Source organism: Simochromis diagramma, unplaced genomic scaffold (genome assembly GCF_900408965.1).
Source record: "Simochromis diagramma unplaced genomic scaffold, fSimDia1.1 OVJJ01000802.1, whole genome shotgun sequence".
NCBI lineage: Eukaryota > Metazoa > Chordata > Actinopteri > Cichliformes > Cichlidae > Simochromis > Simochromis diagramma.
The window spans coordinates 4,535,159-4,548,398 of NW_024387492.1; the positions used below are offsets into that span (position 1 = coordinate 4,535,159).

At 41.0% G+C, this 13,240-nt stretch overlaps 1 protein-coding gene across 3 annotated transcripts in view; it reads left to right on the top strand.

Annotated features, from left to right (window-relative positions):
• evlb (Enah/Vasp-like b) overlaps nucleotides 1-13,240 on the top strand; it is a 48,169-nt gene that overhangs the window by 21,412 nt on the left and 13,517 nt on the right. For all 3 annotated transcript variants that reach the window (XM_040017594.1, XM_040017593.1, XM_040017591.1), the window contains exons 2-3: nucleotides 10,087-10,255; nucleotides 12,140-12,317. In XM_040017594.1, the coding sequence (XP_039873528.1) occupies nucleotides 10,087-10,255; nucleotides 12,140-12,317 (347 nt within the window). The remainder of the gene's footprint in view (nucleotides 1-10,086; nucleotides 10,256-12,139; nucleotides 12,318-13,240) is intronic.

Here is a 13,240-nt window from a genome sequence, read left to right on the forward strand (position 1 = left end):
CAAACCTGCCAAACATGATACGACTAATCCTTCAACACACGATCACATAAACGTAACTTTACTAATCATATAATGGGTTTTTTTTATGGCAAGCTAACTCTGTCTTACTGATTTCTTTCACAGTACTATGCAAAAGTCTTGAGCCGCCTCTCATTTCTTGAAATTTTGCTTACTTTGTCATTTTTGAGAATTGGTCTTAATAGAGTAAAGAAGGCATGTCAGACCTAAAAAACTATCTACATTTCATGAACACTATCTGTCCTGTTCCTTTAGAAATAGGGGGGGAAAAAATAATCTAAAACAGGACCTGAGAGATCCATTTGTGATTCACTGAAGCTTTATCAGAAATGATATCAATAGATGGAAGTGAAATGGGTAGAAAAGGTCATTCAAAACTGAATTGTATTGAAGCGGTGCGAGATCACCTTGACAGAGAACTGAACAAAAGGCAGCGAGAGTTTTGCACTGTACTCTATATTAGTTGGCTTATTAGAAAATGGAATCATTTTGTTATTGTAACTTTAATATAATCTAAATGACATTTCATTTTTTTCTAGTTCAGCATTTTAGAATATGGCTTACTCCCATTAAAAAGTTGCCCATGAGTGTTGAGGTCCTTTAGCAGATTTGTTTTCAAACACAGAGAATAATGCATGTCAAACCTTTTTGATTAAAAGAAAAAAGTTTTAGGAGAAGCGCAGACATGTTCTGGCATCCAGTACAGCAGACTCTAGCTTCACTAAAACTGCAGAAGCAACTGGGAGAAACTCCTCGAGCCACTGATTGTGCATATTCGCCGTGTAAATGGGTGCTTGCCGAGACGCTGGGATAGGTGCAGAACACTTAACCAAAGTGGCTCCTCATCGTGCCAACTGGCCCCAGTGGTTGGATTGCAGTAGAACACAGTTTATCCTATTTTCTATGAAAGCTGAGCTTTAGTTCAGGCTCGCTTTGCTCTGACACGCTTATAAATCTTTAAGCTGTCAGCTGTTCTTCTCTCTGCCTTATGCAGCTTTGATGTTTCATGCAGCGGACGCTCACATGTGCAGAAATACACGCGCATACTTGTTTGCACTCTACAAGAACTTCCATTGTGCACCATTTTTGGCCACTTCGCAGGCAGAGGATTCTGCATCATTCTCCTGTCTAGGAGAACAGAGAGCATTTTGTAAAGGAGTTAGACAAAAAAAAAAAAAGACAAACAATTTGTGGTGCCGATTGTTCTGCCAGCTAACTCTCGGGATTTGGCTGTTCCCCCTAAGCAGCTGCCTGCGGAACAAAAAAAAAACACTTTCTGAAAGCTGCCTTTCTCCTCTTCTACTTAACCACAAATAGAAAGAAAACAAAAACTTTAGTACCATAATTTATCCAGTAATCGAGTATAATAAATCTTAAAAACCAGTAAGGCAGTGGGAGAAATGGGGAAGAGTCACCAGAGCAGCAGACAGTAATATTAGCCAGGAATGTTGGAGGGATTCAAACCTTAGTCTGGAAATAATGGAGCTGCTTGCCTGGCTGTGTTTTCCTCAAGGTTGCATCTGCAGCGTGTTCAGGGGCTACGTGAACACGACTGCTGTTTTTGGATATAAGGAGCAGCACAGCAAATTGGAGAAGCAATATTTGCTTTTAAACGCCTAAGATTGTGTGTTTGAGCCAATTTCTACACCATGATGTACTGTAACCTTAACCTCACCTGAACACACAGATGCACGCTGATATTTGATACTAAAGTCATCCTCTGTGATGACTAAGCACAGTCAATTACAGTATGTGTATGTACCTTTTTACTGCACTTAAAAAAGATTGCATCAATAGTGTATGGTGTGCAGTGTTTTGAGTGGCCTGTTTACTGGAAAACAGCACTGAGTCTGTGTCAGCGGTGGCGTGTTATCAGGATGTTTATTATGCGTGTATTAACCTCTTGGTCCGCTTCAGCAGCATCACTGGACAAGCTAATCCAACAAATCAGTTTAGAACATTTTGATCCCCGAATGACAGTCACTGCTGCCGGACAGCACATTTCCATTCATGGACTATAGTGTCATCCAGTTTGTTTGATTGTGTTCTGTAGCTATCCTTTTCAAAACTCGGTGAATTGCAAGGAAAAGAGTGCAGAAAATCCTCAGCGAGCAAGAGGAGTGAAAAGAATTTACAGTTTTGATGGGATTAACTGCTGTTACGTGCAGAAGACAAAGAGAGAGAGCATTCATCAAAAGTTTGAATGCACAGAAGAAAATTAGACAAATTTGTTATTACATTTTTTTTTTGTATCATACATAGACACTCAAAAAACTTAAAATATCTTCCACATAATGTCAGATATTTTACTTATATATATATATATAATGAATTTCAAAGTTTGGAAAATGCTGTTGTCTTAGCTATTATACAGTTTGTTTGAAGCTGAAGAAATACTTTATTTTATTACAATATATCATAATTAAGTAGCATTTTCCCCTTGTTTGCCTCCATTTATCTCCTTATATCATCCTGGTATTCCTATTTATCCATATTATATATTCTGTATTTATATATGTGTGTGTATATATGGTATATTTATGCTTTTATCCTTACTCTCATTCCCCTTTATTGTATCTGTAACATGCAACTTCTGTCGGTGCTGTGCTACTGGAAACTGGATTTCTCAGAGGAACTCACCCGAGGGATTAATAAAGTTTAATCTAATCTAATTTATCTCCTTATAATCTGTATATGAAGCTACGTTTAAATTAGAAGTTTATGGGTGAATATGCCAATAATTAAAAGTCAGTCAATAATTTTTCCAACATTGAGATCTCTAATGCAGTTTACAAAACAGCTGTTCTGTTTTGTTCAGTTAGTGTGCGATTTCTCATTTCTCACAATCAATGCAAAGTTAAAATTTAGATTTTGCTAGACGAGTGAGCACAACTTTAATCATACTGGGGCATGCAGTACTTGGAGATTGTGGCACAACCAAAATTATTGCAAGTAATTGCAATAAACTTGTGATCTTTGAATGCTGGCTTGGAAGACAGCGACCAGGTCTGCAATGACTCGGAGTCGTTAAAAGCGAGGTTTAAAGAGGGATATTGTGGGTTTGGGGAGCTCTAAGTTCTTGTCTAGCAGAGCAGTGTGGGGAAATGACTTCCTTGGAAAAAAGTCAAACTACACTTTTTGTTGTAGATTTTTCTGTTGTGTACAGTCAGCTGACTTGTGCTTCTGCTGCTGCTGCTGTTTCTGAGGTTTCCTCTCTTTGTGAATTCACCAAACTACATTCTACAACAGGTACCCCAACATGAGCCATCTTCTCCAAGCAGGTCCTATTACTCTGGAAGTTATACTTCCATCATTAAACTCTCTGTTGCAGAATTCTCTCATCTCATCTCTCATCGTTGCATCCAAGAGTTTACATTTCAAGTTCATCAGATTCCACTGGCAGTCCTAAACTTGGAAAAGAAACTCTCATCTTCCTCTCCTGTCCTCTCTTTCTTACATCTTCCTGATCACATATTATCATTTATTCTTCCCTGGGAAAGCTAGCACAAAAACGGTTGTGTCACATTTGTCCAGCCATTTGAAAGGCTGAATTTCAAATTAACTGTCACTTGTAAAAAGAAAAAAGTTTCTGTTTATGCTTCCTCTTCATCTCCAAGGCTAGATAGATAATCAAGTACTGCGAACACAGATGTATTGACATCTGGATCATGCGCACTTCTCAGTGATGAGACAGAAAACAGGATGTGTGCAGGTGGGCTCATTTAGTAGCTGAAACATCAGAGCCATTGAATTAGTTAGTTTATTACTCTAGTGTGAATGAGTCATCACGTTAAAGATTAGTTTTCACTTTTTGTCAGATTTGATCACTATCAACTCAAATTTGCCCAAAGTATGACATGATTATTGCTTTCACAGTAAACATCAAACATTACGTTAACTGTTTGTTCAGTAATTGTTTCATCAGTCCTCTGTGCAAAGGCCTATGACCTGAATGAGGAAGTGAATCTAATCATCTTTGCACAATATGAAAGGAACTTAAAAGTTGCAGGGCTGCGGCCAGTGTTTGAGCCACTTTGAAAATGTAACTTCACTGCAGTCTTCATACAGCCATAGAGGGGTTTAGATAGGAATCTGTACTGTGCGCACACACAAATTTGCATACAGCTACAGCTATTTTAGGCAGATTCTTCTTTGTTGTTAGCGCACCGCTGCCTTGAGCAGCAAGGCCCCAGAAAGTGGAGCAGCACAATAGCTTTGATGTTGTGATGTCTGCAGGGTGTTGTACTGTAAGAGCTGCAGCCAGTATACTGAGAGAGACAGGGACACATATATGTATGTGTGTGTATATATATGTATATATATATATGTGTGTGTGTGTGTGTGTATAAGACTTTCCAACAGCACAGATTACTGCTGAAGACAAAACCTGAACTGACACACTGCAAATGCTCAGAGCTAAACGTGTCGACGGCAGTTCACACAGGGAGAGTGGCACAAAAGTTAAAGACAGAGTGGACTGACAGTAATACTGCAGATATACTATATTGTTAGCAACAGCTATAAGAGATGTTGTTTCCCTTCTTGGGTTGCTGACTCATAGCATGGAAAATTCATTCCAGTGGTAAAAAAGGTCTGATGAAATCCTAAATGCATATTTTATTCATCTCAGAAAGAAAAACCAGCTCACACAGCAGTGATTCAATCTCTGCTCTTATGCAAAATACCATTACCGAGCAGTTATTGTGCTAAATTTAAATTCCACCTCCCTCTGGTTTGCCAATTTATCAGCAAAAGAGAGGATCAAAGTGCTAATTATGTTTCATGCCTCATCTTTATTTATTTATTTTTAATGTGTATCGCATCTAAAATACTTCCCTCTCCTCTGCATATGTGTTTTTTTAAATACCTGTGTTTCCTCTCGCCTGACAGCTTTGCTGTTCTGCCGTTCATGTCAGATCAGACGAGTCACGCCAGAAGAGTAAATCTTGCGCGAGCACACAGGAAGCTTGGCACTTGGAACGTAACGCTTTGACTTTGCAGGTTAGGGTGCACAAATGTGACGGAGCCAGGTGCCAGTTAATTGAAGGATCACTGCAAAACGCTTATGAACAGCAATCACTGGCTCACACGCTGAGCAGATCTTCAAGAAACAGATAAATCTGTGTGGGAGAGAGGCGAGGTAAGAAAAGCCAAAGACCAAAGTGAAAGACTTTTCCTCTGGGTCTCAGGTCAGCTAAGGGTTAATAAGATGCTTGTCCAACTCAAAGCGCCTAATGGGCACATTCTCTGTACTTTTAAGAGAAGAAAATGAATAGGAGGCACACACGGGTGTTTCTGGGGCATAATTAGTCTTCACTCCTGCAAACATTCAGCAGCATGAATGAATAATTCATGTGTTTATCATCACACACTCATTAATCTGACCTTAGACACTCAAGATGACTTATTAACTCGATCCCAAAAAAGCATGCGCAAAAGCTAACTTTATAGTTTCTGTGATGCAATTTTATGTTAAAGTCATTTAGACTATCAGGGTTACATCATTCAGCTTTCTGCTGTGCGTAAAGATCGGGACTCTTTCTGCTGCATGCCTCGTTTGAGTTCAGCATCAGAGGATTCTGGGAGAAAAGATGCAGCGATAATGCACCAGAGCCGGTCGCTGTCAGTGTTTATGTTGCATCCTGTCGCCTATGGGTGCAGTCATCATTGTCAAGGTTACATTACTCAAAGTCACTGAGGGGTGAAAGCATTTCTGACCTTGGCCTGTTTACAGCTTCAGCTTCAGAGCCCGGCCAGAGCTGTTATAACGCTAAAGAAAATCATCTTTGTACGCAGAGGCAAGGCTGAAATGAGTGAGCGCCCTTTGCACTTGTGTATAATCCCCATACACCAATCACTGTGCTCTGCAAATTGCACCATTTCTGTGGAAGCGACAGAAGGACAGGATTCCCGAGCAGCTCTCCGAGATTTCTCTGTCTGTCCCTGTCAGCTTGAATTTGCTGTAGCTCTGGCTGGGTGCATTCAGACCCAGGACGATGGCATTTCGAGTGCACGCGTGTGCGTGAGTGTGTGCTGTCAAGGTAAATTCAGAAGCATCTTATTTATTCATGACATTCCTGCAGTTGTGCGCATGCGCAGGTGTAATGTGTGCAAGTGTGTGTGTGTCAGTCAGGAAAAACTTGTTTTCATGTCACCCACTCCATCCTCTTCTCCCCGTCTCTTCCGCTTTTCTGCTCAAGCCTCCTTTAGCTCAAGAGCCTCATTTATTCATGCTTCTGGGCCCTTGATGCCATTTTCAGCTGGCAGCCGAGCACTCCTTTTTAAAAATTAACAGAAGTCAGTCGAGTTAACCGAAATAAATTCAACACGTCATTGTCCTGCTGGGTCCGGTGCTGAATTCAAGCGTGCACCAAAACGCAAGACAGCATTGGTGTGGATAACAAGCTTTAACCTGAGAGAACGTCATTAAAACACGGGCAGCAGAGCAGGGTGTGAATGGTCTTTGAAGTCTTGGTCTTCATCTTGTTTGAATAGATTCTAGTCCTGCAAGTTTTTAGTTTCTTCCCACTGCCTCGCTCTGTCACTTTGAAGTAAGGAGAAGAGTTGGTATTGTTTCCGTTATTCCAGTGTTATCCTGGTGCTTTTATTTTCACAGATACTTTTCTCTTTACTGGATCAAAGTGTTTGCTCTTTGATGCTGTTTTTTTGTTCGAGTCAGGCACATTGTCTCGCAACGAGCATCCCTTATCCCGAGGGTTTAAGTGAGGGATGCTACGGCGGTGACTGGTGACTCACAAAAACCCCAAAACAACAAAAAAACTTGCTGTTTGACACTATTTGATGGCTTATCGATATTTTGTTCTGCTCAAAAAAGAATTAAAGACTGTGGATGGCGGGGAACCTCGTGTTTGCAGAGTGTGCTGCTGGCAGGCTGTCCGTCCACTGACAGGTGATGCGGCATCTGGTAATTTACATGTGGGGATATCGTCTTCAGTTAGCTTCAGTAAGGAAGGGGAGTAGCAGGCTGTGTTCATTGGATTTGTTAAGAAAAAGCCTGGACAGTAAAATATCAACACAAATCAAGAATTGCCGATTTACAATTCATACATGCTGCTACTGTTATTATCGATTATTTGGAAAATTGTCTGTTTAGCCCATCAGACTGTGGTCAGGTTAGTCCCTGCCCAGGTAACCTTTATGTAGGAAACACAGGTAACAAATTCTTCAAAAACCACCTACGACACTCATATTTGAAACAAGCCACTTTAAGCCATCTTCTTCTCTGATTGGCTGCCCCCCTTGAAAGGAAGGCTTAAGGAAGTGGTAGGAGGTTGCTGTACTCCCAGCCAGAGGTTTCCTGACAGAGATGACCATATTGGGGATAAAGAACTGTCTGAAACAGTGTTCAGGAGCACTCTTATGACTAAACTTTTGGCTAACAGGAATTATTTGCACATATTGTGTTCATTATTTAAAGCTATAGCCATAATATCTTGATGCACGCGCAATCATCCAGTTAAGGAAATCCCCCAAAACTGATTCCTTTCTTCTGGACACGGTATTTTCAGTGGAACAGTTTGTCCCTCATCAAAGAGACTCCTTCAGTCATAGCTGACTGCAGGTTTCCCCAATCTTATAAACAGTACATCTGCATAATGACTGAAACCAGCACTACTAACAATGGGCTGTGAGTTCAGTTTCTTTATGGTGAAAGATGTAGCCTTGATTCAGAGATGGTCTTTCCCTTTTAAATGGCCTCCCTGACTCCAAACCAGCGTTCCTCCCTTCCAGGATATGCACATCCTCATCATTGAAAGCGTGGCCACTAGGGTGGGAATTGATAAGGATTTAACGATTCTGATTCCATTATCGATTCTCATTGGCTCCACTTTCAGAGTCACCACCATCTCTAAGCAGCGTATCAAAGACGTTACATTCATGCAAATTAATTTCATGCTGAGTGTTCAAAATGTTTGTGAATTTTGTTGGTTTCCTCTCTTTGTTGTGATTAGTGACGGGGTCATTACACAAAAAAGTAATTATTGCACATATTACACAGAACACTTTTCGTAAAAGTAATGCAGCACATTCCCAAAAGTTGATTCTGATCATCTGGATGTAGCGTTTTTAGTGGGATGTGGTGTTCAGAGCTGCCTACCAACAGGTTGAGGATCGAAGCCAGAAACTTTGAGGTGTTATAGGTAACTGAGTTGATCGTAGAGACAAATGGTCTTAAAGGTGCACCCTGTTTATGTATCTTCGGTAAACCATGCAGACTTGGTGTAGCTTCCCCTGTGGTATGAGATCTGGTCATTGTCTGAAAAAGCCATTTGAATGAGTGACAAAACATTTCTCCCACTGAAAAATCCCACTGAATTTTTGCTATAGCCATAATGTAACTGTAACTTTTTTCTAAACTGTTTAATATCTGTCTTTATGCTAAGCTGTTATAATAACCTCCAGGCTGCAACGCTGCACTTAGACTTGAGATAATCTATCGTCTCATCTATTATCAACAGGGCAAATAAGCCAAATGTCAGCCTATTCCTTCATATAATATCCCATCAGCATTTCCCCCACCATCATGTATGATACACGCTTTTCTGCACCATATGCTGCCTCCACTCACACACTCTAAAAGCCAAGACTTTTCCCTCTTTTCTCCACTGCTCCTCTTTTCTGACGCAGCTCTTTCACAAGGGCCTTAAGGTCTGATCCACTAATTTTAGCTTGGCGAGGAGGCAAAGACACAGATGGGACTCTTCTTGTTAATCTCATTTGCAAGTCTAAATTGTTTCTGTTTCTCTCCTGTGTTTTTCCATTTATCGCCTTTTACCGGCACCTTGATTGATATTGTGCAGATACGGAGCACGTGACCTGGAAATGATCGTAAACAGTGCATCATCACGCTCAGTGCTATTTACAGTGTGCGTGTGTGTGTGTGTGCGTGTGTGTGTTTGAGGAAAAGAGGGAAAGAAGGACGACCTAGGGGGCTGTGATAACACGATCAGATAGGAGAGCAGGCAAACCCAACCTAACACTGGAGGCCACACACACACACACACACACACACACACACACACACACACACACACACACACACACACACACACACACACACACACACACACACACACACGTATTACAGTCCTGCCTCATTAAGAACATGGGCAGATGCTGGACTAGTGCTTGATTACATTTGGATTAGACCATTAGTGAAATGCAGGATTAGAAGACAGAGTTGTTGTCTTGTTCACCATAATTATCTCACTTAAATCCTCCGATTTTACAGTTAAAGGAAAGTTTGACATTAGACGTCCAAATTGCTTGAAAATGACTTTCTTCTTCCTGCGCTGACAATATTTTCACCCTCCTGACCCACTGAGTGTTTTACATGATAAAGACTCAGCCGCTGTCTAAACCAGTGGTTCAATTTTTTTTGCTTGTGACTAATGAAACATAAAGCCTCTTGAATTTATTTCCTCAGGACAAATCTATTCATATAATGGATTTCATTCATATCATTAACGCAGAAATATTTTTCAATGTGCTCGTGTGCAATGCTGTCCTTTGTCGACTATAGAGCTGACGCCTAAACATGTGATGTGGACACATTATTTGTTACAGTGTCATCATCGAGTTTCTTACTGGAGAAACTTATTATGTTGCACATCTAAACAAGTAATCACATAATGTGAAAAATATGTTCAGAAAAAAGGCAAGAGTGTTTTTATTACACGTTTATTACAGAATGAATTATTTTATGGGTGTATCCATAATATTTATTGCCGGTTTTTGGATGTGAGTGAGGATGTTGCACACATCAAATACTTCTAGTTATTGTTTTATAACGTCTCTGTCTGATGGTGGCAGTTTATGATGTTTTTGCTCTGATTTTTAGTGGTTTCTGATATCTAGATTAGAGGGGTTAAGAAGGGAAATGTCTACATCCAGTCACAAGCTAAAGCAATGACACCACAAACTAGAAAGAAGAGAAAGAGGGGCGAAGCTGCTTTGGGATTAACTCTGGAGCTGATAAACTCTCTGCTCCCCACATATGACCAACTCACCCTGTTTCTCTCTTCTTTGTTTTAATGTCTCCTCCAGTGAGCAGAGTATCTGCCAGGCGCGGGCCTCTGTCATGGTCTACGATGACACCAGCAAGAAGTGGGTGCCCATCAAGCCTGGCCAGCAGGGATTCAGCCGCATCAACATCTACCACAACACTGCCAACAATACCTTCAGAGTGGTGGGAGTCAAACTGCAGGACCAGCAGGTAAGAAGTGCAGATGCTGGAGGTAAACTTGTTGCTGTGGGAGGATTGCAAATAGTCTGGATTGTGACTTGACTATACTGAAGGAGAGTGAGAACAGCGGAGAACCAATGAAGTCTTAAAAATTTCTTCAGTCAAAGTCTGTGTGTGTGCGTGCTTCAAACCTCGTGAAATCTTAAAGCTCACCCGCCTCCGCTGTGACTTGAGTGAAATCTTCTTCACCGTCTGTCAGCCTCTCCAACGGCAACAGCTCATTAGCACTCGGCTCTTTTGCACCGCCGCAGACGTGTTTGGCGATAAGACTCGGAACACATGTAAACAGCGGGGTTATCAAGCACAGCAGTAATCAAAAACTGACAACTACAAAGATGTCTGAAAGTGGCAGAAAACCTACAAAGATTCAGAAAATGAAAATGGAGATTAAATAGCCAACGGGATAACTTTGTCTTTTTTTGGGGGGTGGTGGAATCTGGAGGATCGGAGCCTAAACCAGCTGCCATAGGACGAGAGGCTGGGGTATACCCTGGACAGGTTGTCAGGCTTTTGCAGGGCTATCAAGTATCATTTCAAAAGTTAAATATTAAACAACTCATTTAAAAAAAAGGTTAACTAACAGAACCTACGCCAGCTGATTGCATTAAGACACTAAGACTTTGACTGTTGAAGTTCAAACTGAATCAGTGTGCAACATAATGGTGACGAAAGGTAATTTAAGTGATTCTGAATATGACATGGCTATTGGTGCCAGATGGGCTGGTCTGTGTATTTCAGAAACGGCTGATTTACTCTGACTTTCCCGCACAATTATCTCTAGTTCACAGTGAATGATCAGGAAGAGGAAAGAGGAAAAAAAATGGCGGTTCTGTGGGTGAAATGTGTTGCTGATGCCGCAGGTCAGACCAGAGTGGTCACTGTTTTGAGCTGAATGAAGCAAATTAAGATGACAAACTAGTGAAGGAAATAAAAACACCTGAAGAAAGAACCTACAAAATAAAACAGGAAATAACACGACAAACAATACACCTTTTTCCCTCATTGTGTGTTTATACACCTCTCTGCATTTAATTATTAGTTATTATTAATCTCTGGCTCTCTTCCACAGCATGTCTGTGTCCTGTATTCTTCCCCACACCCCCAACCGGCTGCCCCTCCCTGAGCCTGGTTCTGCTGGAAGTTTCTTCCTGTTAAAAGGGAGTTTTTCTTTTCCACTGTTGCCAAAGCACGTGCTCATTGGGGGTCATATGATAATTGGGGTTTTCTTTATTTTCTTTGTATTCTTTTAGGGTCAAGACTTTACAGTATAAAGTGCCTTCAGGCAGTTGTCGTTGTGATTTGGCGCTATAGAAATAAAACTTTATCGAATAAACTCACTCAGTTGGATATAAAATCACACAGCAGGGACTAAGTATTAAAGAGAACACGATACAGATGTCTTCTCTTCAGAAGTTACTGTTACTGTGAATTTTGGAATTAAACTCAAAAGAATTGCCCAGAGCTCAAAGAGTTAAGTAGATGTCAGTGGGTAGCTGTGGAAAAACCAGATATAAACGACAGCATTTTTTTCACAGCTGTGTTTCTTCTAAGTTACAGCTCGTGATGTAAGCAACATAAAAATGAGAAACACAATGAGTATTACAAGCTGTGCTGCTCTCAGACACAAAAATGTTTTATCTTTACAGTGGCGCAAAACACAGCTCACTCAGAATCCACAAATCCTTCCAAACAATGCAAGTTATGACCGTGTTGTATGTCTATGAGCGCGCTGCCATCTGTGGATTTAAATCATTTTTCAGATAAAAAAAAAGAGAAATAAAAACTCTCCGATAAAAGCGAAATACTTTTCCTAACTGATGACTGCCTTTCCTGCATTCTCCTCATCCTTCAAAGGTGGTCATCAACTACTCAATAGTGAAGGGTCTCAAGTACAACCAGGCCACACCAACCTTCCACCAGTGGAGGGACGCCAGGCAGGTCTATGGCCTCAACTTCGCCAGCAAGGAGGAGGCCACCACCTTCTCCAATGCTATGCTCTTTGCCCTCAATGTCCTCAGTGCTCAGGATGGAGGTGCGTTTTCCCACAGTACAAGACGCACACATGCACACACACTTGAGAAATGGAGGATGTCTTCTTATTTCATTTTATTACACGACAGTTAGCTCCACTTTATTTCTCTCAGATAAGCACTCGGCACTTTTAATTCACAAAACAGGGCTGAACATGTGTGACTTAACACGGCGGGCAAAATGGTTAAAATGGGTTCAAATGTCAGGTCATCATGGGTATGTGAGATTAGCTCTCCCTGAACTTTCCATGAACCAGCAGAGATGATAACCACCCCCTTACATTCTTTATGTACACGTGTAGAGTGATAGTGTGGTGCAAATTAGTGTCAAGCAAAATTCAGAGTGTAGCTGTGGGCAGTGGGCTGCTTAACTGCTGAAAGCTGCTGGATCATAGCCCATAAGAGTGGGCGATATAGTGGCAAAGTCATATCACAATATTTCAAGAAAATGTGTGACATTTCAGAAGATAAAGGAAAAAAATACTGAATGCTTTATTGATGTTTGTAGTAATTTTAAAAAGAGCAACTTTTTCACTAAGTTGCTGCACATTTCCTTATTTTAAGTGTGAATCTATTGAAATGTGAACACAAAAGTAGCCTAGGTTGTGTTTACCCTTGAAATTTCAAAGTAAAAGTGTAAAATGACTGCTTAACACTTTAACAATAATAATAACTAAAGTTAACCTTGTAACTCTTCAGGACCCTGTATGATATTGTCACATACAATATCATGAGTCAAGCTTGGGTTGGGCTTTTTAATCAGCTGCTTAAAGCCTTGTTTGGCGGGCGTGGTTTGTGGCGCGGCTGAGGTGGAGGCTGACACGCCTGAGGTGCATCAGCTCGTCACGCCTCCCCTGCATATAAGAGTGAAATGGGTCCTGAATGAATGTTTTTCCATTGCATGTGGCTGCGAACTGAAAAGCTG